The sequence below is a fragment of the Mytilus californianus genome, unplaced genomic scaffold, assembly GCF_021869535.1.
Source record: "Mytilus californianus isolate M0D057914Y unplaced genomic scaffold, xbMytCali1.0.p SCAF_5, whole genome shotgun sequence".
NCBI classification, from domain to species: domain Eukaryota; kingdom Metazoa; phylum Mollusca; class Bivalvia; order Mytilida; family Mytilidae; genus Mytilus; species Mytilus californianus.
The window spans coordinates 50028668-50055377 of NW_026262701.1; the positions used below are offsets into that span (position 1 = coordinate 50028668).

Genomic DNA, 26710 nt, shown 5'->3' on the forward strand with positions numbered 1-26710 from the left:
CAGCCATTACTGATGTACATCAGAAACTATATGAATTACAGTAATTTATTGATGATAGAAAGTAAATAGTCTTCATTTACCTCAAATTGTATGCTCCAGTAGTAGATTTTGCATACCGCTATTTTAATATACAACATGTAAATATTTTTTAAATGACGTAACCAACTTGATGACATTAATGATTTTATTTAGATTTTTTGTGTTTATCATTAGCATCAGTGTCATTGCAAAAACAACCAGTTACATTTAGATCCAATATATTCTGCCCTTGCTAAAGCATCATATATTTAGTATATTAAGATTTCATAGATTTCTTGCAAGGGTGAACAGTGTCATTTAACCTTAATGATTTCAAGTGTCATTTTATTTTACTGCTTTCAAACATATAGAAATTTTTCATTGTTTTAAGCCTTCAAGACCAGTAAACCTTTTAATACTGTAAATAGGTGGGTTTTTTTGCATCTGTCTATGAAAGGCATGTTAAAACTTTAGTGTATTCATTTTTAGGCCTTGTACAGTACGCTTAAATGGACACTGAAATTTCCATGTAGGATAAATTGCCCAGTAAAATATGAAGATAGTGAATATTTCACAATATCCCAAAGCTAATTCTTGAAATATATTCTAAACACTGCAGGATGAATGAATTTAAATGACAAAATGAAAAAAAAAAGTAATTTTGTAATTTTTTCTATTCAGTATCACCACCGAAAGCAGCAGATCAGTCCACTTGCCCGCAAGGTGGTTATGTATTTGGGGACAAATGCTATTATCCAATTCTACATAATCCTTTGACATGGTTCAAAGCAAAGGAAGAATGTGATAACAAAGGATTAACATTGACTAGCATACAAAACCTTGATCAAATAGATTATTTGATTAATTTGATCCAAAAATTGGCTGGAAGCAGATTGGAGGTTTGGATCGGATTGAACAAGCTGAATAGATTTTCTCAATGTAAGTTTATGTCAAGTTTGTTAGTCAACAAAAGAGGGAATACAATTTTTAGCCTCCTTTTTTTGTGGGATTCTTTTCAAAACTACAGCACCCAATTGTTCATCTCTTTGTTAAATTTAAACTTAGGGTTAAATATTATAGCCCTTGTTTAAAATTAAACCAAGGTTATTTTCTGTTGTTCATCCTTTAACAGTTGAAATGAGACTAGACATGATCAAGGGTTAAAAGAAGTTGAGTAACATAACTTTTGCCCTTGGTCACATAACCAATTTTTAGATAATTAACCCTGAATTATATTTAACTAAGGGTAATATTTAACCAAAGAATAACTACCCATTCAGATCAGCTGGATTTAAGAAATATTATGATTTTTTTCTTGTCTCCAAGCTTTAATATACTTCTTATTGATTTATCAAATCCTTTTCAGATTTGGATAAATGTTTTCCCTCATCACAACCACTCATGTGTTTGTTAATCAGAAAAGTCTAAATTGGTAAAAATCCCATCTTTTAACTCGTCGCCTAGATTGCTCTTTCATTTTCAACAGATCCTCATCAGATTTGGATGAAGGTTTCCATTACAAAAAAAAATTGAAGGAGAAAGATAAGCAGAATGATCTTAAGTTGGGGACTTTTTTTAGGAAGGGGAACTTTAAAAAATATCCAAATTAATTAGTAGGGGCATTAGGTATGTGAGCTTCCTCACTAAAGGTTTATTCATATACTATGGTTTTGAATGAGTATATTTATAGAATAACTAATCGAAGAATTCAAATAGAAATAAAATATTCAACTAGTGACCGAACAACACATTAATTCACGAATGCGTGTAGCGCATGAGTCAATTATCAGTGTTGTTTGGTCACGAGTTGAATATTTTTCGATATTTGAATTCTTTGATTAGTTATCTCTTAATAACATTGGTTAATGGCTTTTTTTTTTATGAAATTAAAGAAGAAAATGTAAGGAAGTATATCTTTTTCTACGCATTCACAATTTGTTTTGATCCAACGTTATCGACGTCTTGACAACGCCTATTGTTGTATGACGTCAGAGGAGTGAGATAACCACGTTTATTTCACATGACTTTTTTTGTGAAATTATCGGTTTTTATCTCTCTGGGAAATCTTCAGTTTAAATAATCAAGGATTTCAAGATGCATTTCAGCATCACTCGTGTCAGAAATTCCCAATAAATCAAGAATGATGGCAGGTCTGCAAATAACGAAAAAACATTAAGATATGACATTAAACAATCACTGATGATGTTCCTGACTTAGGACAAGCAAATATATATGTAGCAGTTTTCACCTAAGGATTTGAGATATCGTAATACTCTCCCCTTTAAACTGTTATCTATAGACCATAAGTATAGCTAATAAATGGTACATGAAAGAACATACAAGGAAGTGATTTTATAATAATTTGATGACCTAAACTTGATTTGAGTGACACTTGTACAGTATACAATTTTAACCAAAATGTTTTGGAATTAGCCCCATGTTTTGCCAGGAACTGCCATTTTGTTCACATATCATATCATCGAACCACATTTGATATTTATAAAATCTGTATTCACACTTTTCAAAAAACGTGATTAGAAATGATATTTTATACCTGTAGTATGTTAAGGTTCATCAAAAGAAATTTACAAATATGGCTATGTTTACATCACAAAATCTTCTCAGAGTACAGACTAATCTGATACATCTAAGAAAATTCTAAGGCATGGCTGGATCTAGATGTATAAAGGTTTTTGCATTTTATGTTTCAGAAAATTTAAAACTTACATGGGTTTTGATCAGCATTTTTTTCTAGTCTGCAAAGATGGCAAAATAAATTATCACCTGTGTTTGACTTGATACGGTCCACTCAGTTGCAGTTTAAATCATCTGTTGTCAGTAGATCTATATTGTTCATGTCAATCAGTTCACCACATTTTTTTATATGAGGGGAGTTCTTATACATCTTTCCCAACTTAGTTTATTTTGGCACTGTCTGCAGGAACAACAAAAATGAACAGCTAAATCCAGTTAAATTTTTACGATTTTGAAACTTAAAATGCATCAAAATTTTATTTTATATAGGTCCCATCATGCTTTTTCCAGGTGCACTGGTTTTTCTGTACCCAGAGTAGAATTTTTGGTGTTAATACCACTATATTTGATGAAAGGTTATGAGTAACCTAAGTAGTTCATATTTCTGTTTTCATATGCCGTCTTATAATTTGCTTTATTAATATTTTTAGCCTGGTCTTGGGTAGACTCATCTTCAAAGACATTTGAAAACTGGAACAGTGGGGAGCCTTCAACATCATGGCATAGTAGTACATCCGATGAATGTGTGGAAATGAGACCAGATGGGACATGGAATGATATCAATTGTCATGATTATGAAAGACCATTTATTTGTAGTGGTGACACAGGTTTGTATACTATACTAGTGAAGCTCTGATATCAGGTTTACAGAAATTTAAATTATGATATTTTGGGTCAAATAATTGATTTTTAGAACTTTATTAATAATCGTTCCAAAACCATGAAAACCATGTATTTTCTCTTTTTTTTTTACCATGACATGACTATCAATGCACCTAAGGGTTCGGCCCTGGCCCAACTTCATCATATAATAAATCGTTGAATATCTTAAAAATTGTTCAGATCACAATCTCTAAACCCATATATTAATTCTTAATTGCCATAATCAAACATATCTGGTGCACTAAGGGGAACATGCCCTGCTCCTTTCAGATAATTAACTTTTGAATATTTTAAAAATGGTTCAAATCCCCAACATCTAAACCGTTTATATATTCAAATTATCATGACAAGGTGTTTACAGTGCACCATAGGTTTTGACCTTTGGGTCATGCACCACCCTCCTTTATAGTAAGTTCTTGAATATATCAAATATTTGTAAATCCCCAAATATAAACCATATGTATTCTGAATTACCATAATACCTTTTTAGTGCACCATAAATTTGTTCCATGACTGGGGACTGGTGGTCATGACCCATTCCCTCATATCAATTGTTACAAATATTGAAAACAATGAAGATTCCCACCCATTAATAGAAAGAAAAGAAGATATGGAATGATTGCCAATAAGAAATAGATTTGTTTATTTGTTTAGGGGCCAACTGAAGCCCACGGTTCAAGGGTGCGGGATTTTCTTACTGTGTTTGAAGACTCATTAGTGTTGCTATATGCATGCTTTGGTCAGGTTATTGTCTCTCTGACTAATTCCCTGTTTCCTTTGTCAATTTTATCTTATTTGCCATGCCCTACCTTTCCAGATCTACAATGTGTTTGTTGTGCCTTTTCTTTTCTAAAGTGACTCATATAGAAGAAAACGAGACATAAGTTTTAGTTCACAGTTCCACCTAGTTTATAATAAATATGTATGTGCTGAATTACAATTGCTTATTGAATAACAAGATATTGCAGATATAACATTATACGATTATTGCTGAGGATTATTGCATAACAAGACATTGCAGAGATACTATTATAGGATTATTGCTGAGGATTATTGCACAACAAGATTTGATTTGATTTTTTGTGTTTTAACGCCACTTTTAAGCACCGCTTTTGGGCTATTTCGTGGCGGCCAGTTTTTATTGGTGGAGGAAGCCGGAGTGCCCGGAGAAAACCACCGACCTTCGATAGGAAAACTGACAATCCTAGTAAATTAAGATTGGAGTCGAGTGCACCCGCACGAGCGGGGTTCGAACTCACAACCTCGGTGTTGACTGGCTAGTGATAACAGTAGTAACTACTTAGACCACTCAGCCACCGAGGCCCCTTGCACAACAAGAGACTGCAGAGATAATATTATAGGATTATTGCTGGAGATTATTGCATAACAAGATATTGCAGAGATAATGTTATAAGATTATTGTTGAGGATTAGTGCATAACAAGATATTGTAGAGATGATGTTATAGGATTATTGCATTGTGACTTATTGTATTTAAGTTTAGTTGTTTACAATAGTAACCGTTTGATAGAAACCGTGTATATCGTTTTGGTTATACCTAGATAAACATAGAAAGGAAGAAGATATTAAGAGGGTAAATCTGGGGTCAAGTCAAATATGAACGGGCGTTTCAAAGGAAACTAATACAAGTAATGAGGAAATTTAAGGAAACATCCCTCCTTCCAGAATGGTACAAGTTGTGAACTAATATCAAAGTTGTATCTCGAACTAATAAATTGGTTGTGTAAAAATAAGTCAACAATCGACTTATCTGTCAGCTGTTCTTGACCTGAATATTTCAAATCTGAAAAGAAGACAGCCGAAATGATAAAGTGAAAAATGGTTTCCTCAACAACGATCTGATTGAAGAAGTCCAGATTGCCTAAACATCTGGAAATGAGGAAACATTGGAAATGAGGAAAAAAGGTCCCTTATAGGGGTAAATTCAGTAAATAAACATACGTCATCAGGGACCGCCAATTTAGGGGAGAGCTTTCTGTATAACACTGAAATCCTGTGCTCTTCTGATTGGTAGATAATGTTTGTAATAAATATTTTTTGATAGATCGATCAACTTTTTTATCTGAGCGTCACTGGTTAGTCTTGTGTGGACTAAACGCGCGTCTTGCGTATTAAATTTTAAACCTGGCACCTTTTGTTAGCTGTTCGTATGTTTCTCTGTCCTATATGTTCTCCCATTTATTTGTATTAGTATATTAGTCCTGTCATGTAATGTTGTCATTTTAATGTTATATTTAACATTGCCATAAAACGGGAGGTTTGGATAGCCACAAAACCAGGTTCAACCCACCATTTTTTTCTTGAAATGTCCTGTACCAAGTCAGGAAAATGGCCATTGTTATATTATAGTTCGTTTCTGTGTTTGTTACATTTTAGTGTTGTGTTTCTGTTGTGTCGTACTTCTCCTCTTATATTTAATGTGTTTCCCTCAGTTTTAATTTGTAACCCCGAATTTGTTTTTTTCTCAATCGATTTATGAATTTCGAAAGCGGTATACTACTGTTGTCTTTATTTTTCAGATAGAGCAGTTACACCACCAATCGCCACTACAGCTACAACAAAAGCAGGTTAGATTTTATCTGTTAAACATTTTTTCAAGCCTGTACATTTTTTAGCTCACCCGGCCCAAAGCGCCCCATGTGAGCATATGCAATCACTTGGCGTGTGTCGTCGTCGTCTTTGTTTTCGTAAACTATTTCAAGAATCTTCTTCTCTGAAACTACAAGGCCAAATACCTTCAAAATTTAACTGAATGTTCCTTAGGGTATTTAGTTTATAATTTTTTGATCAGAAGCTTTGATATATCAACAAACATGGCCGCCATGGCTAAAAATAGAACATAGGGTCTAATGCAGTTATATCTCAAAAACTAAAGCATTTAGAACAAATCTGACAGGGTTAAATGTTTTATAGGTCAAGATCTATCAGTCTTGAAATTTTCAGACGAACCAAACAACCCATTGTTGGGTTGCTGCCACTAAATTGGTAATTTTAAGGAAATTTTGCATTTTTTTGGTTATTATCTTGAATATTATTATAGATAAAGATAAACTGTAAACAGCAAAAATGTTAAGCAAAGTCAGATCTACAAAAACGTTATATGTACAAAATTGTCAATTGATCCCTTAAGGAGTTATTGCCCTTTAAAGACAATTTTACACAATTTGTTCATCATGTTTTCTAACTTTAAAAAATTCTTCTCCTCAGTAACTAATGGGCCTAATACTTCTTAACTTTAAATGAATGTTCCTTAGGGTAACTGTTTTGTAAATTTTATCTGAAGTTTTGATCCATTAACAAACATGGCGCCATGGCTAAAAATAGAACATAGGGGTCAAATGCAGTTTTTGGCTTTTATCTCAAAAACTATTACAGTTAGAGCAAAAGTGACAGCAGTTAAAGTGACAGCAGTTAAAGTGATGAATAAGTCAAGACTCATCTGCTATGAAATTTTCAGACCCAATTGGACCACCAAGGGTTACTGTCCGAAATAGTTTATTTTTAAGAAATTATACTGTTTTTGGTTGTTATCTTAAATATTATAATAGATAGAAAGAAAGTGTAAATGGCAAAAATGTTTAGCTAAGTAAGATCTACAAATAAGTCAAATAATCAAAATAGTCAATTGACTCCTCAGTCACAAGGGGTTATTGCCCTTGAAACATTTATTTTTAGCTCGCCGGTTAGCTTTTGCCATCACTTGGCGTCCGTCGTTGTCCGGCGTCGTCCGTCCGGTGTAATCTATTTCAAACATCTTCTCCTCTGAAACTACTGAACCAATTCCAACCAAAGTTAAGCTGAAAGCTCCTTAGTGTATCTAAAATAAAGTTTGTGTTTTATTTTTTATTTCGTCAGAAAACATGGCCGCCATGGCAAAAAATAGGACATAGGGGTAAAATGCAGTTTTTGGTTTATATTTCAAAAACCAAAATTAAAGCATCTAGGGCAAATTTGAATAAGGTAAAAATGTTAAATAAGTCAAGTTCTATCAGCCCTGAAATTTTCAGATGAACCTAACAACCCATTGTTGGGTTGCTGCCACTAAAATGGTAATTATAAGGAAATTTTGAAGTTTTTGGTTATTATCTTGAATATTATTATAGATAAAGATATACTGTAAACAGCAAAAATGTTCAGCAAAGTAAGATCTCCAAATAAGTTAGTATGACCAAAATTTTCAATTAACCCCTTAAGGAATTATTGCCACTAAGGTCAATTTTACACAATTTGTTTATCATTTTTTCTAACTTTTTAAAATCTTCTTCTCTGAAACTACTGAACCAATTCCAACCAAACTTAAACTGAATGATTCTTAGATTATTTAAAATAAAGTTTGTGTTTTAGTTTCTGTTTTGTCAAAAAACATGGCTGCCATGGCTAAAAATAGAACATGGGATAAAATGCAGTTTTTGACTTATATCTCAAAAACTAAAGCATTTAGAGCAAATCAGACAAGAAGTTAAAGTATTCATTAGGTCAAGGTCTACCCGCCCTGAAATTATCAGCCAAATCGGGTATCTGATTTTTAGGTTATTGCTCCTGAATTGATGATTTTAAGGAAATTTTGCTGTTTTCGGTTATTATCTTAAATATTATTACAGATAAAGATAAACGGTAAACAGCAAAAATGTTCAGCAAAGTAAGATCTACAAATGAGTTTTTATATGGCCAAAATTGTCAATTGACTCCTTAAAGAGTAATTGTCCTTTAAAGACAATTTTTCACAATTTGTTTATCTAATCTAATTTGCTTACTTTAAAAAATCTTCTCCTTTGAAACTGCTAAACCAATTTCAGCCAAACTTGGGCTGAATGAGTTTCAGAGTATCTTGTTTAAATTTTGTATTTTATTTTCTTGTACTTCAAGAAACATAGCCACTATGGCTAAAATTGAACATGGGGGTAAAATGCATTATTTTACTTTTAAGAAAATATGACAGATGCAAAGATTTAAATGGCATTTTTAAGCCACTCATTAATATATATTGAAAAGCAAAAATAATCATTGATGAAAGATTTATGGAAAAAATTACAGGTGAGCGATTCAGGCTCTTGAGAGCCTCTTGTTTACATTTTTTCGTGCAAGTCTATTACTTTTTAAAAAATCTTCTACTCTGAAACTACTGTGCCAAATACTTTAAAACTTTAACTGAATGTTCCTTAGGGTGTTAAGTTTATAAAATGTATCCGATGTTTTGATCCATCAACAAACATTGCGGCCATGGCTTAAAATAGAACATAAGGGACAAAATCAGTTTTTGGCTTATATCTAAAAAAAACTACAGCAGTTATAGCAAACGTGAAAGGGAGTAATAATAGGGTCATGTTCTATCTATTATTAATTTTGACAACCCATTGTTTGGTTACTGTTGGAAATAGTTTATTTTTATTAAATTTTACTGTTTTTGGTTATTTTCTTTAATACTATAATAAATAGAGAGAAAGTGTAAATGGCAATAAATGTTCAGCTAAGTAAGATCTACAAATAAGTCAACCCCTTTAGGAGTTATTGCCCTTAAAACGTTTTTTTTAAACATTTTATGTAAAAGTCTTATTACTTTTTCAACAATCTTCTTCTCTGAAACTACTTGGCCAAATACTGTTCCTTAGGGTATCTAGTTTATAGATTGTATTCGGGTATTTGATCCATTCAAACACATGGCGGCAATTTCTTACAAAAGAACATAGGGGTGAAATGAAGTTTCTGGCTTTCATCACTTAAACTAAAGCAGTAAGAACAAAACTGACATAGGTGAACATGTTAAGATCTACCTGTCAAGTAATGAGACCAATAGGACAACTTAATGTTAGGTTACTGTCCAGAAATAGTTAATTTTTAGGAAATTTTACAGTTTTGGAATATGTATTATCTTTAATATTATTATTGAAAGAGAGAAAGTGTAATGATAAAATTGTTCAGCAAATTCAGATATACAAATAAGTCAAATGCCTAAAACTGAAATTACAGGTGAGTGATATTAGGCTCTCATGATCCTCTTATTTCAAAAGTTATTATTTTTTAGAAAAACAGGTAGTGAAAAAGTTCCAAATTGAAACCTATTTCAAATTTGTACTAACACGATATTCTATGCAGTATCTACAAAAAAAACATAATATTCTATGCAGTATCTACAAAAAACCATGATATTCCATTCAGCATATACAAATTACATCATATTCTATGCAGCATCTACAAAACAGAGAAATTAAAAAAACTATAAATACGGAAAGGGGTATTTAAAAAAAGACATAAATGAGGAATGGTAGCCAAAAGTTTTTAAAAAACAGTGTAAAAATCATGCTAGTGTCTAAGCTGTTCAGCTTTGCCGTTTTAGAGTACTGTGACAACTTAGTATTGCATTCCACATTTTGCGATTCATTAAAAAATTCTTACCCAAGCATACTTATAAACAATCCTATTAAATTTAGATTCCACTTCCTCTTCTGTAATTTGTGTACAGCTTATATTCTATTGTTACAGTTGTCAAGTCACATTTTAGGTAAGGTAGACACTTTTTAGTTGCTATAAAAACTGCAAATTTTAAGCTTTTATACAATTTCTAAACCATATATTTTCTTAATTGTCATGACAAGAATTTTCTAGTGAAACATAGATGTTGTTCTCAGGAGGGTCATATCATAGATAGTTTAGAAATCACTTTTTGGGAATGAAGGGCAACATTTGTTTTGGTTCATAAAAAACATTTCCAGTAAGTTTATTTCTTAACTCAAAGCACTTAACAGCTTGAATTATTTTATACACATCTGACTGTTATTGAAGACCTTAAATTGACTAAGATGTTTAGAGTTTTTTTTTTTGTTATGCCTGGTTCCTGTTTTATGGGTACAATTCACAGCTTGAAATATTTTAAACACATTTATCTGTTATTGAAGCCTTTTGTTTTTGTTATGCCTGATTTCTGTCTCATGGGTACATTTAACAGCTTGAAATATTTATACACATTTTGGCTTTTATTGAATACCTTATATTGACCTCAAGACGTTTTTTTTTAGTTTGTCCATTTTCTGTCTCATTGAAGTTTACTCAATTTCTACTTTTATTCAAGTTTAGAACATGTTTGAATAAAAGTAAGGCAGTTGTGATGTTGACAAAAACTTAAGATATCTTTTCATCAAATGTGATGTTAACATGAACTTTAGATATCTTTTCTTGGAATAATCATATCAGTTTTTTTAAAGAATTTTGGAACATACGGTAATGCAAACTTTGTAATCATTGGTTATCAATGTTTGTGGAACCCTAGTTCTTATCTTTACCCAGGAGATGGCAAACTTGAATAAGGCCATGTCAGTTTCCTATGTCATCATGGCAGAAATTGTAGACTTATTTTATTATAATGATTTTCTTTCATTTCAGGAAACACTGTTGCCATAGAAACAACTGAAGTAACAAATACATATTTACCAACAACTACAACACCACTTGTAGCAAAACCAAGAGATGATGAATTTGTCAGTCAAAAAAGAGGTATTTAATCATGAATGATAGATTTCATTAATTCATTGTTTAAGTAGGTAGACTTAGGTTAGAAGGGACATACATTTTATATATCTTCACATATATTCTAAGCTTCTATTAACACAGAATGTTAGAAATACTGTTTCACATGAAAGCATAAAAAACCTTGTTGAAACTGGCTATTACAGACACATTACTGATTTAGAAGGGTTATCTCCTTTTGAGATTTTCCTCCCCTTAGTATTAACAATGTTTGCTCTAATGTCTTAAAGGTTTTGTGTGTGAAAAATTGTTGTACATTGGCCAAATTGTTCATAGTCTGTTTTCTTTTTAAAGATTTCCTCAGAAGTTTGAACCAAACATAGTCTTAATTTATCTTCAAGGAAATCAGAGTTTTATCATACAGCTCAATCATTCAACCCTTTTTATCCATTCAGCAAATTAAATGAGAACAAGATAAACAGGACTGTAAAATCAGACATTTTTGGGATATTTTTATTATTTGGATAATTGCGTCGGGATATAGGTTTGGTAATAATAAAAACTCAAGTTTTAAAATCTTGATAGCATTATTATATGCAGCATTCTTGAAATCACAATAACTAGTCTCTTATCTTTGTCTGTTCAACGATTGCATTAATAAATGCAGGCAAAAACTACTGAATTTGCACTAGTACTGTATCTTATGCATCACTAATTTTCAGTGATTTAGAATTAAATATAAATTTACTTAACCTTATAACGTGTCATCAATATAACATGAGATATGTTTACTCAGGTTAATTATTCTTTATGGTAGTTTACAGTAAATTCTGTTACAGCATTTAAGTATCAAATCTTTCTTGTGTAGATATTATACATTTGAATTTTAGTTTAAACTAGTTATTGCAATCAAAGAATTTCATGAAACTACTGTTACAACTTATCTGTTTGAGTATATACAAAAAAACAATGAAATTGCTTGGAAGACCATAAAATGAATACATTTGTTTATTCTTTATGAGAGAAGAAGAATCTGTAATTATTAGCTAATCAAATTATGATCCATCACGGAACAGGTAACAAAAGGATGAATAAAAATCAGTGTAACCAGTTTGTTTATGTAACAGCTACATTGTTCACATAATAAACAAGCAAACGTCAGTTATATGCAATAAGTACACCTTATGACTCAAATATTTTGATACAATAATGGACAAAGAAAGATATCTCCATTCATAGTATTGCCTTTAAATGCAATACAATGTTCAGTTTTTAGTTCCTGACTGAAAATAAAAGCAATCTTTACGTCCTCGCATCGATCAATACGATTTCTTTACTTATAGAAATTTACTGTAAAGAAGAATTTTTTATATCATATTTTTCATTTTCATTTTTTTTTTTCAGTTTCAGGAGTAACCACAGGTTTAACAACAGGACAAATAATTGGAATTCTAATTGGTATTTTGGGATGTTTTGTAATAGTGGCAGCCATTTTATTTATCATAAGATTCAATAGACAGAATGACTCATATAAACCTAAAACCCACAGTTTTGCAAATGCCTTGTATCTAAAAACATCAGAAGAAAATAATGAAGATGATCCAAATGCTATTGGTTCTATTGTGAAAATATGTGGGGCAGATCCTTTGTGATTTTTAGATTACTTTATATATGTTCTATGTCACTCTTTGTCAATTAGGATTATCAAAACTCGAGTCTGTTGACAATGTTTAGCTATTGGTGACTTTAGAACTAGCCTTTGATTGAGTTTCTGTCAGAGATTTTATTTAAAAGAAAAAAAACAACCGATATATAAGAATATTTCTTGATCACGTAAAAGATGTATCATGCATAAATACTAATACAAATCAACATTATTCATGTGAAGGGCAAACTTATAATTCTCAACTGTAAAGTCATCTAGAAAAAGTGTATACATTGATATCATGAAAATGATGACAGGTCAAGGGTCAACAAATTAAAGTAAATCATACATAGTAAATTACGTTTCATTTTTTGGTAAACAATCATATCTGCTTCTTATTCTGAATTTTCTATAATCGAAAAAGAGTAAGGCATTCTGAAATTCTATTTTTGGAGTCATTCATGCAATCATAAGGCTTGTTGGCTTGTTTTATTATCAGGAATTTATTACTACTGTTCAGAAATTAAAAAATAAAGCAAAGTGCATTGAGCGCAACATTCTTTACATCAAAATTTGAGATAACTTCCTTTGTCCATAATTATAAACAAAGGATGCATTCCAATTATTAATAAAATGAAATGTAGAGTTTTTAGTTCCTACTTCAAAATGAATGCAATATTTACCCTTCAATCCTCACTAGCAATAAGATATCCATTTTGATGGTTTAAAAACTTAAATTGAAGACCAACGTCTCTATGCATTAGATTGGTAGTAATCGTGATCAAATATAATGCATTTGAACTGTAAGCTCAGTAGTTTGAAATTTCAATCATGCTTAACAAATTTTAAGCTTTTTATAAAGTATAAAGAGGAGATATTAATTGTTTTCAGTTTGTTTTTGTTTTGTTTTGTTGGTTTTGTTTGAGGGGGGGGGGGGGGTTTACAATTTGTAATTGGAATAGTTCGGAGATCACTGTTTTTACAAATAGACTACGTATTGTGGCTTTATGTCATTAACACAAAGTGTTATTGACTGTAATCATAAGTATATTTTGTTTTCAGGTCATATACAACAGGTTCTTACTATTCCTTATGAATTTATGTTTGTTATCATAAGTGTATTTTGTTTTCAGGTCATATACCACAGGGTCTTACAATTCCTTATGAATTTATGTTTGTTATCATAGGTGTATTTTGTTTTCAGGTCATATACCACAGGGTTTTACTGTTCCTTATGAATTCATGTCAACGCTATTAAAGGATTATATGTTCTTTGTTTATTTCATGCATAAATTATTGATATGATAAATTCATAAAAAAATGAAACATTTACTCCAATTTGACTGTTAGAGGTAAAGTTTTATGCCCCATTTACTATTAAAGGGGGGCGTTACTGGTATGTTTTCTAGTCTGTGTGTCCATTCATTAGACCCCAAGTCTACCTTTCCATATTAGGTTAAGGTGTTTTACCATCACTGTAAGGGACAAAACTTATCTTGTTTTCTCAAGGGACCAGCTGGGTCCCAAAATATTTTTTAAAGTTCCAGTTGAAATTATAGATGTCCAACCAGTTTTTATATTAATATAAAAAACTAAATTGTTTTTTATACTAATATAAAAAAACTTGAATGTACTTTTCATATACTAGTGAAGCCTTTTAAGGTAATCCTATATGTAGCTTTTAAGTCTGGTAAAGATTGTGTGTGATACTTTTATAATATTTGAATTATTGCAACCAAAATATATCAAGATTTAACAATACTAATTTGAGTACATGTTCCTACCAAAATGTTCTCCCTTCAATTTGAACTTCCTGTTGACATTTTGACAATACAGCTGTTTCTATGAATCATAAAAAACAGCAAGACAAGATCCACAAGGAAGTCAAATTTTGCCGATATAGTTAGTAGACTGTCATTCTTCATAGGAGCAATTGCCTCCAAATGAGGATTGTTTTACCCTCTTTTGTGTTTTGAGCACAAATTAAAGAAGATAGAGAGAAACTAAACAGAAAAAATGATCAGCAATACAAGATCAACAAAAAAAAATGTTTTGTCATGAATTCTATTCTGATCTACAATGTTGGAGAGAGTCCATTGTTGATCATGCACATAAACCTAGGTTATTTTTTTAGAGCCTCTAGTTCCAATTATCAGAGAGCGTATGCATTCTTCTAATAATTCTGCTTCTATTAATTAAAGAGACATATCCCTTAAAACAAGTCTCTTAGAATAAGATTAGTTTAATCGATGAAAAAGTAGGTGCTTAGTCGATCTTAATGGAATACTTTACCAATACTAATAAAAAAAACCAATTACCTTCAGTCTTAACATTATAATTAGTTTCCATGTGTGGTAGTTATGTTCTTTAATCTGAAAACGGTTTCCAATGGTATTTTAAGATCTAGTTTTTTTTTCTAGTTTCTGTTCGAATTACATAATTTCAGTCTAAATTGGTTTTTACATATTGAGTGTGAAAGTAATTTGCTAATTAATGCCTCAATTTTCAATATTAATGGGTCAGATATAAGACTAGATTAGAAGCCAAACTATCAAAGCAATGGTAAACATAAAAAAAAATTGCAAGGTTATGTATTTTTTTTTTATTTGAAGCATCTCTCTTATACAAATAAATTTAGTTTAAATAGAAAATAATTTGAACTTTTTTTTGCCACCGATAGCATTATTGCAAAACATTTTAAAATGTAGCTTTCCTTGTAGTTTTTCAAAGACCAAAGCATCAGCATTTAAATTATGGGTTATGAATTAATAGGACATAACCCTTTCTCCGTAACGCAATTGTAATATTGATTCATAACAGACAGTCATATATGCATTTAAAAGGATATCTACAATAATATAAATGCTGAACCCTTATATAAATGAAAGAAACTCTTAAAAAAAAGACAATCAATTGACTTTTATATTAGGTTGAATGCAAATATATGACGTATATATGTCTTGTTGCAGTTTCTGATTTTGTTATTGGAAATCCCAACCTGAACCGAATCTTTCATGATTTTCTCCCCACTTTATCATTTTCTATCAGTGTGTGATTTGCTCTTTTTAATTGGAAGAGGGCATACTTTTTTACAATAAAAACTGAAATTGTATTGTCAAAATCTTGCACTCCAATGAAAACTTGTATATGTGTACAAAGAGGCAAACGAAGTAATTATTTTCCAAAAGATGCCACATGCTAATAATGAAAAATACATTAAAAGATGTGCATTAGAAAAAAGTTCTAGTATGTTAAATTTTTCAAATATAGAATAATCTGAATTGTTTCATTATTAAGAGATAGAGGGAATTCACTTAATAATATGATGCTCAAAATTTGTTTAAACTGTTTAAATGATTGCTCAGTTTTGGAATGTCTGTTTTGACAGATGTCAGATATGTTCATATTGTCGAAACCACAATTCGGTCCTCTTCTCCTCTTGTGTGACCTACCGCATTAGACTTATTACCGGGTTTGTACTTGCACGAGCAACACGACGGGACCCACATATGGAGCAAGATTTGCTTACCCTTCCGAAGCACCTGTAATCACCCTCAGTTTTTGGTGGGGTTCGTTTGGCTCAGTCTATATATAGATATAAGAAGATGTGGTATGAGTGCCAATGAGACATCTCTCCATCCAAGTCAAAATTCATAAAAGTAAACCATTATAGGTCAAAGTACGGTCTTCAACACGGAGCCTTGGCTCACACCGAACAGCAAGCTATAAATATAAAGGTCCCCAAAAATAACTAGTGTAAAACCATTCAAACGGGAAAACCAACGGTTTATAGTTTCTATGTTGTGTTTTGTATACTGTTTGTCGTTTTGTTGTTTTTCGATTTTTGCCATGGCATTGTCAACCTTTTTTTTTTTTCGTTTTATGAGTTTAAGTATTCAGTGAGTTAAAACTATCAAAAGGCTGTCAGTCAGTATATCGAGAAAAATGATTGTGAAAGAATAAGTAATGGTAATCAAGTATTGCGATAGGATTGTGAAAGATATGGTATAAGATCGTGAAGGAAATCTTCTCGAGAAAACACATTCAAGGACGATAGATTATATAAGATGTCAATTTATAAGGACAAATCTGGAAGAACAAAAAGTCTCTCAAAATAGTTCTTCATTATGACAAGTATCTGAAAATCAGTTTAAAAGATAACCGTTTTTACAAATCTATAAAGGCAGATTGCTTTGTATCATTTCAATGATATAAAAAATGTAAACAAACAAGTTTGTTTCATCATATGAATGAATAAATTACTGCTCTTTGAATATTGTCGTACTATATTAATGTTTCAAATGGTTCATAAAATTATTTTGTAGTAGCTTAATCTGAAAGTGTGATATCTATGATCGTGAAAGATCGGAACCACTTTTTTATGATCGTGAAAGATCCGGTTTGGCTTATTTGTAATTGCAAAAATCATTGAAGGCATTCAAATCTTTTGTAATTATATGAAAATATATCATTGTAATTGGAACAGCAAAAGACTGGATGTCATGACTTTCCCATTCACTCTTGTTGGGAAATCAAAATGTTGGGATATAATGTTTCAATGTCATTTGGTTTTTTTTTTTTTTTAGAACGCCGTGATGCCCTACATCAATTACTGTTTGTCCGCCCGGTCGCCCGTCCATCCGTCAACATATTCATTTCGTATTATAAGCCAATTTGCCTCATATGATATCAGTATGTATATCTATAAAGTAAGATCCATGTCTATTTTTGTTTTAAAAAAACGACAAATTTTGTAAAAACTCTTTCTTTTATATGAAAAACTCACAAATTTTTACAAATAGCTTTTTGAGCTAAGATTTTAATGAAAAATGGTAATTGCCTCCGGACATTTAAAATTTCCGGCATGTGACTACTTGAAAAAAAAGTTAATTGAAAAAAAAGTTGAGATTTTTTGAAATGTCAATTTTCTCTTATTATGAGTCAAAGGATAACTGTACGTGCGTACCATTCAAGGTTTTCATGCCTGTCAGACAGTTTCCACTTGACCTTGACCTCATTTCATGGATCAGTGAACAAGGTTAAGTTTTCGTGGTCGAGTCTATTTCTCAGATACTATAAGCAATAGGTCTACTATATTTGGTGTATGGAAGGATTGTAAGGTGTATATGTCCAACTGGCAGGTGTCATCTAACCTTGACCTCATTTTCATGGAACGGTGGTTAAAGTTTAGTTTTTGTGTTAGGTCTGATTTTTCTAATGCTGTATGCAATAGGTCAACTATGTTTGATGCATGGAATGATTTTAAGGTGTACATGTCTATCTGGCAGAGTACATCTGACTTTGACCTCAATTTAAATTTAAGTTTTCCTGGTTTGGTATGTTTTTTGTTTACTATGAGCAATAGGTTAACTATATTCGGTGTATAGAATGATTATGAACATAAAATCAATGGTCCGTAAAGCAGGTGAGACATTTCAGCGTGTACACTCTTATTATTTAGAAAACACAAAATTTTAAAAGTTTCAAGAACCTCAACGAGCTTAAATTATGTGTATTATGCTATTTTAAAATATAATTTTTACATAGAACATATCCCGAAATAATAACTTCTTGTGTTGATGCGTTTCAATACCTCGCAGTCTAAATAGCGGCGGTGGAAACAAACGATACGAGTCCTAACTAATTGTTTTAGATCCGCCGATATAAATAGTTTTACGTTCGAGCTGAAAAAATGTTGACAGTTCGCAGGATCAATAAATCCGGAAATGGTTTTCTCTTTGATATAGTTAGACAAAGTTAGCTGTTATTATTAGTTCAGCGTTCATGCATCACCAGTCTAGCAAATCCAGACTTGTTACGATCGGAAATAGAACAACATTGGTAAATTAACAGTACAAACTAGGGAATCGATTACACCACACTCGAGTTGCGTTCGTTCGTATTTTCACCAAATAGTTAGGAACTATGACGTATATCAATTGTAAACATTCAATGAATTTCAGACACCAAGACCACCGCCCCTCTTCGTGCATTCGCAACTGCATTTAGCATTGCAGATGATACTTAATTTTCGACAGTTAGGGTCCTGGTGGTTTCATCATCTTGGAAGCCTAGTTATGATTGGCTCTAGAATGTTAGTGAAACAGCCGGAAGGTAGTCTTAAATACATAATTTTCTTATTAAATTTTGTAATTGTTATTTGCTTTGACTAGCTTTCAATATCTGCGAGTACTCTCAAATCTGTACTTTGTGTCATTTGTTTTTTTGTAAGTAGTTTTTTTTTGTTGTTGCTTTGTATTGATTTGATTAGTCGAGCCATTTTCAACTAAGTTTTATAGTTTGTTCTTATGTTTTGCTGTTACAACAATGTCCCAGGTTAGAGGAGGGTTGGCTTGCACGCAAACATGTTTAAATGTGACCCCGCCACAATATGTATGTGCCTGTCCCAAGTCCAGAGCGTGTTGCTGTTTCATTTTTGTTTTTCGTTTTATATTTTCTACATACATCAGGTCGTATGCTTTCTCGATCGAAATGTTTTGCATTTGTCATTTCGGGGCCTTTTATAGCTTTCTATGCGGTACTGGTTTTGCTAATTGTTGAAGACATATAGTTGCTAACATTCTGCGTCATTTGGTTTCTGGTGGAGAGTTGTCTCATTGGCAATCATACCTCATCTTCTAATTCTTATTATAAATATGTGTTTATATATATATAAATATAAATGTTTTTCATTCGTTACGAATAGAATTACCCGTGAAGGATGAAATAGCTATACCTTTTAACATTAGTTGGTTATTTTTTCTTTCTTCCCTCGGAAAATGACCAAGGAAGTACCACTTACATTGGATAGTAATATAATAAGTATTATTTTTCATTTTAGATTTTTTAAACGTTCTGTACAAAATGAGGTGGTAATGATTTACCAAATTACCAAATACACCATCAACAAGAATTATATTCTTATTTAGATAAATATCTTACGCATCAATCAATTTCTGATGATTTATATACTTGGTATGATTATCAAATATCCACTAGAGACCAAATAACGTAGACCTAAGCAACTATGCCTGATCTTTTACGATCAATTTTCGTCGGCGCCGTTAACATTTAGGTTAAGTCTGTGATTAATGTTTTTCAGCCATCACAGTCATGAAATTTTATGAAATTTGGACAAAATTTTGTTTATGACTTATAGACAGTATCCAGAGCAAAATTTAGAAAATATTTATTTTCAGTTTTCCGTATTTAACTGATAAATGGACTTAGTTTTTTTTTACAGTTAACATCCAGATTCAGTCGGAGGTTAAAGTTTTTCAGTCATCAATAGCTTTGTCAAACTTTCATGGAATTGTATAAAAATTTGGACAAAAAGCGTGTGTTTGACAAAAATGAAGTATCCAGAGTGAAATTTAGAACATTTTATTTTCATTTTTCCGTATTTTACTGATAAAAGGACTTAGTTGTTTTACAGGTAACATTCAGCCTCAGTCTGAAGTCAAAGTTTTTTCGTCATCAAAAACTTTATCAAACCTTCATAAAATTTTATGAAATTTGGACAGAAGCTTGTAAACGACCAAAATACAGTATCCAGAGCAAACGTTTGAAATTTTTTTTGTCATTTTTCCGTATTTTAGACATAAATAGACAATTTTTTAAAACAGTTTACAAGTAGATACAGTCTGGGGTTAAAGTTTGTTACACATCATTTATTTTGTCAAACATCTATATAATTTTATGAAACTTTGGCAGAAGTTTTTTTTCATGATTGAGAGATAATGTTAGAAGCAAACTTTTGAATTTTTTTTTCATTTTCAGTATTTTTCTGATTGATGGATTTTTATAGTTAACATTTACAGGTAGTCTGGCATTAAATAATTTTTGCATTATTAAATGATGAACCTTCATGGATTGTTTTGAAATTTGGACAGAAGCTAATCTTCAAGACCAAGAAATAGCATCTAAAGAAAAAGCTTGTTTTTTTTTAATTTCTGTATTTTACTGATAAATGGCCTCTGTTTTTAAGTCAACATTACACTTTTACACTGACAGCAGCAATCGCAGGCAAGACACAGGGTTCCGTGGAACCCCTTACGAATGTTTATAAAAAAATAACAACATCCTTCTGTTAAAAAAATAATCTTAATTAACCGTTTCAAGGAAATTTCATTTTTTTGTGCTATCTGACACAAAGAATATTTTGTTTCAAATATATCATGATTTATTGGAATTTGACCATTATAGCTCCGAAACTAGTTTTCTTTAAAAATTCGAATAGGGTTATGAGTCGTCTTTTGTGTTTTCTCAAAAAGTACTGCATTTTTTCTTTATCTCAGTGCACCGTATTATTCAGAAAGTTAAACAATTTTGACAGACATGTTTCTTTTTTTCTGATTTTTCTGCGGTTTGATAATACAACGAATATTTATAGATTTTGGAGTTGAATTGTATTCAATTGCTTCCACGATGCGATCTTTCACAACCCAAATCGCAATGCTTGACCACCGTTACTTATTCTTTCACGATTATTTTTCTCGATATACCAAATAGTTAAGTGCTGTTGACCAACCCTGTGTCGATTTCACAACAAGAAATACATCAAATGAATGTTTGTCTTTCAAAAAAAACCCAACAAAACCACAGCCTATTGCTCTTTAACTTTAGTAGGCCTCATATTTATTGTTAAGGCCCGACAAACACGGATATACACGAAGGAAGAACATCTTAAATACAATAACGAATCGTGTTGACGGCAACGATTAATTATCTTACTTTTATTTTCACTGTTTTGACTTTTATTTATCTGTTTTCTTCTTAAGGAAAACAGCTAAAAGCATTACTTTACTACTTGTATGTATTATGGATTATAGTCTATCGATGAGGATTGAAAAGGAGGCAGTCATCTATGTGATTCTTGTAATTCTTCTTAAAGGTAAATTTTTCTGACAGTAAACATTTGAATATTAACTTAAATGACATGTTGTTTTCTTTTAGTTTACAACTGTCATCAACAAATTTATAGTGACAATTGTTAATTTAAAATAATAACACATTATGTACATGTGCAATATTTTACACGAAAAACAATAAGGAGTTCACCAAAATAAAACATATAGTTGAAGCTTTGAATTTTCTTTTCGATCGATCAAGGACATATTACTAGAAACTGAATACAATTTTTAGATTAGCAAAACTGTTATTTTAAAGATGCAGTGCGCTATTTTATATTGCATCTCGATGAACGAGTACAACTTTAAGACCGAATTGGTAAAATATGTAATTTAAACTCGTCTTCTTGAGTGCTTGTGTGTCTAAGTTATGAGATAGATTGTTATTGTTTTACAACACGTGATAGTGCGTTCTCGTAATCGAATGGAGAAGAAAGGATACTGTAAATCAATCCATGATACAAAATCCCTACTCACATGTTAATGGTATAACAGTACTGTTCCTCACACACTATGTGGTGATGTGCAAAGGTGCAATGCGTTGCTTGAGATGGGAATATGACATGAAGTAGAGTATACTAGAATTTGAAAATGTTCGTGCTAAATTCCGATTTTTGTGGGATTTGTTTTCAAACAAAAGAATTCATATAAATTTATCCTAAAGCATCAACTATTTTTTTTCAGATTATAAGTCAATCATGAATAAAATAATTACAAAATAAGTGGAACTATCTAAGATGATCTGGCTTTTTACGATAGAATTACTGGTGACACATTTTCTTTTATTATTCTGCAAGCATTATGTAACAGCCACCTCCTCATAATTTATTATACAATTCTAGTAATAAGCTTGAAGCCAGCTCTAAATAAGCATGACATATATGCCACTGGACGTTACAAACAAGCAACAACCTGTTTTTGGTAGCATGATGTTAACCGCTTTTCCCGTATGTCCAAACACAACAATGTAATTTACTTTATAAGTTTCGCAAAGTAAATTTCGCGATTTTCAGGGGGAAAAAAATCTATTAGTGGGTAATATCCGTAGTTTCCATGACCGTCATTCTAATTGCGAAAACAAACCCATCGTGGGACGTTTCAAACAAAACTTAACACTGAGACTACTATAGTTAATAGTTATGTGAACCACTAAGTTTTCTTATATATTTTTTTAAATAGCACGATAGGAACATTACTTTTTTGTTTTGATTTCTCCTCACATTATACTTCTTGGAATCTATTGGTCTCGTCAGACAATCTTACGATTTTCAGACGCTAATGTTATCTTGTTTCTAGAACCCTTTTCATCATGCAATCAGCCAGGAACTAGTACAAATTAAGTCTCCTGCTACACCGATTTAATATTGAGCAAACGGCAATGTACATATTTCTTTTAGTGTTGCAGTTCATTTTGGGGTTCTCTTCGCGGTTAGCGTTTAAAGTATATCAATTTCTTTGCAAAATAAGATACAACTATTTGAAATTAAACAACTAAATCTTGAAAAACCGGGTGTAAATTGCAGGATAAAAACAATATTTGTACATTGTTGGAAGTACAAAATATACTTGTACTCGCTACGAAACAGGAGAAAGGCTCGGCGAGCCTCGCTTTTCGTCCTGTTTCTAAAGCTCGAACAAATAAATTTGATATTTTCCGACAATATAAAAATAAGAAGATGTGGTATAATTGCCAATGAAACAACTCTCCACCAGAGACCAAATGACATGTAAGTTAAAAACTATAGGTTACCGTACGGCCTTCAACAATGAGCAAATCCAATACAATGTACATTTTATTCATGTTATTGTCGAAGGCCTCTTATTATTATAAACTACCCTTAAAACCATAGTAATAAGATATCACTGATTAATGGTAAGGATAAACAGAATCAAATGCGGAATATTTACACTCGTAATAACAGACAGATATCCTAGATTGTAGAGGGTGTTATAATATCCTCGCCATTTTCCTATCTCTAGAAGGAAAGCTTGGATACACGGAGACATTTGTTTCTATCCATTTGGAGGTCGACTATTCGTATATAATAAAATATTCTACTAGTATTATGTATGGATAGTTACATCCTAATGTATAAAAACAAGTGTCTGTGCTAAGATAGTAAAACCTTATCAATTTTGTTATTTCATGGTTAAAGTTCATCAGAAATAGCGGACAGTAATGTGTTTTACTGCAGTATCTATGTTTTATTTCGTGATTATTTAAGCAATCCCCATCTCAGTAGGCATCCCAACTAAATTCCGAAGCAGAAACAGTCAATGAAACATCAGAAAAAGAATCATTAGTGCTTGTATAAACAGATGCATCTCTCTTCATTTCCTTTATATGTCATATTTAATGAATTTTTAGAAATACATCAGAAAAAAGAATCAGAAAATGCTTATAGAACAAGGGAGATTACTCAAACTGAACATATATCTATAATTCATACAACATCTCCACTGATTTACGACGTTATGTCATATAACACATTTTCGGTTAGGTTAATAATGACTAAAATATTACAAAAGCCCATGAAGTGTTGATATGTGGTATGAGCAAATTGTGACGAAGATATGCAGGGTAGATTTCCAAAGCGGAAAAATAATCTGGCAGAAAAAATTCTTTCAATATTACCTAGGACTAATAAATCAATTTAATGTAATAGTCCCAGTTATTACTGAGGAAAACATTTAGTCTTTAACTTTAGCAATTGATATAATCCTTCCAATTAAATATTTGTTTTCTGCTTCATAAGTATTTTTTAATGATGTAATGCATGCTGAAGCATTGGAATCGAGTCTATAATGCAAAACAGATCACTCTTTTCTAAGCGCCACCTTGCAATTAAAAGATCGCCTACCAGCTGTCATTCAGGTGCACATTTACCTTTACGGATATACAATCATGTTCATGCTAACACCACAAAATTACATTGAGTACAGACAAACTTACCTTGATTTTGCTGATATTTTTTTTTATATTTATATGAGTTATCTTTCATTGTTCATTTTGAAATACTTTCTTTAGGTCTGTGTACATGTTTATCATGTTATAGTTAAGTGATTGTTAAGAAATTAGCCGCATTGTTTGAATCCGGAAGTGTTCACATGGAACTTTGATATTTCGAATTTGAGTAAAGATTAAATACATTTTGAAAATTGGCCTTGTGTGAAAATTTGAAGGGGAATTCAAACAAACATCTATTTAGACTTGAGCCGATTTAGAGCAAATGACATAGCAGTAAGCATGCTGACCTCTAGAATTCTCATCGATGCATGCCAAACACCGATGATTTTATCCAGAACGATAAATTATACTGTCATACGACAGATAAAGGAAATCAAACGACTTCAATTCGCAGACGATCCTTCCGTTCAATTCCTTCGGGTTGTTTTCTTTCTTATAATTTACGGAAAATCTATTCAAGCTATAGATAGAAAGGCTATGTCGCATGCAATATGATGTGATACAACTTCATATACATAAAAAAAAGTATTCGTTACTATGCTTATTTTAGAAAAAAAGTAATTAAGTTGGCGCTGGAATCGTCTTTTTCTAATTGTTGCCTCACATTTCAATGATCAGAACAGTTCAATGATGTCTCCCGTCAAATGTCAAATGCAGTTCAAAAATGGGAAGTGACCTATATTTTCCCACATTGTCGTGTGAATACAACAAAATATTTTTTTTGGCGTTTGATGGATACTTTTTGGTCTATTTGTTTAAGATTCTCTGTTCTCTGTGATTTATTTCATTATAACGATGTCGTCATAAACAAAACCAGTAACAACAAAACATTGAACGTTCATTATCAATCGGGACTGTTTTTATGTGCGAAAAAAACTTATACATTTTTTTTTAATTTATATTTTTCAACATACAATTGAATGGTTTATAAAGCTTAAGTTTATGTTTAAGCAATATTTGCAAAACACCTATGTTAACTAACTAGACACTACTACTATTCTTTTCAATGTTATCTACATTATTTTCAACAACATTTTGCACCGAAAATATTCTTATATCGAAGTGATTTTTTTAACAGTTTTTGTGTTTTTCTTGCACATATTGTCTTCCTAAACGACGCTTCGACGCTCTACGATGACCCGTTATGCAACCTAATGCAAACCATATTACGATCAGGAATCGGAGAAAGGTTTTACCCCCTTTTATTTCCCCTAGCGGTAGGTCGCATATCTACCTAATGAGTAATAAATCCCAAATGGGATATAAAGTCACACTGCAAAAAATTGTAATTATAGATTCCGTCCAAATATACAAAAGTGATCAAATGAAAACTAGCAAATTTTGGTTATTGACTTTTCCAGATACTTAATAATTTTCTAGATTTATTCCCAGTAAAAACCATATCTTTCTAGAGATCAATCTGATAAACAATCAAACACAGGAAAATTATGTCCCATTTGATATATACATTGTACATTATATCCCAAAGGGGTTATTAATCATGTTGGTGGTTGATTTCAACCTTTATATAGCTTTATTGGGTTTTGATATAAAGTAGGTGCTACCAGTGAGAAAGAACAACATCTGTTTTAAGTAGCTTTTTTATACAGCAGTTTTATATTTTGAAATCAAATAAATAAAATTTTGAACTCTATAACTAAGAAAATATTTTTTTTTTCATTTTAGGTATAAACATTTCAAAAATCAGTTATATTACATAAAAAGTGGAAATGCCATATGCGATTGTCTTCACGATTGAAGCCTGAACAATAAAATATCCCATGTTGCCAAAAAACATTACAATATCTCGCTTTATTTCTGTAGAAAAGATTTAGAGAGGCGAAAGATACCAAAGGGACATTCAAACTTTTAAGTAGAAAGTAAACTGATAACGCTATAGCAAAAATAGAAAAGACAAACAATTGTTTACAAAATACAACATAAAAAACTAAAGACTGAGCATTACAAACCCAATCAAATACCGGGGCTGATCGCAGGTGCTCCGGAAGGGTAAGAAAATCATACTCCACACGTGGAGTCCGTCATGTTGTTCATGTAAGTACAATCCCGGTAATAAGTCTAATTTTGTAGGAGCCGTTTGGGGAAAGGAGAACGAGATTGTGGAAACGACGATTGGAACAAATCCGTCGTCATCTGTGAAAGAGATATTCCATAACTGTCAACCAGCTAGTGATGACGTCCGTAAAATTTCAAAAGGGGGATTATAACTTCACCGCTTGGAACTTTTGATTTAATAGATTTTTTGTGAGCT

The 26710-nt window shown here is 31.6% G+C and overlaps 1 protein-coding gene across 1 annotated transcript in view; it reads left to right on the plus strand.

Annotated features, from left to right (window-relative positions):
* Positions 1–13832, plus strand: part of LOC127702426 (macrophage mannose receptor 1-like) — a 149272-nt gene extending 135440 nt beyond the window's left edge. Inside the window, exons 40-44 of the mRNA XM_052206624.1 lie at positions 700–957; positions 3204–3380; positions 5975–6022; positions 10833–10943; positions 12321–13832. Of these exons, the coding sequence (XP_052062584.1) occupies positions 700–957; positions 3204–3380; positions 5975–6022; positions 10833–10943; positions 12321–12568 (842 nt within the window). The 3' untranslated portion in view covers positions 12569–13832. The remainder of the gene's footprint in view (positions 1–699; positions 958–3203; positions 3381–5974; positions 6023–10832; positions 10944–12320) is intronic.
* Positions 13833–26710: the final 12878 nt, after the last annotated feature.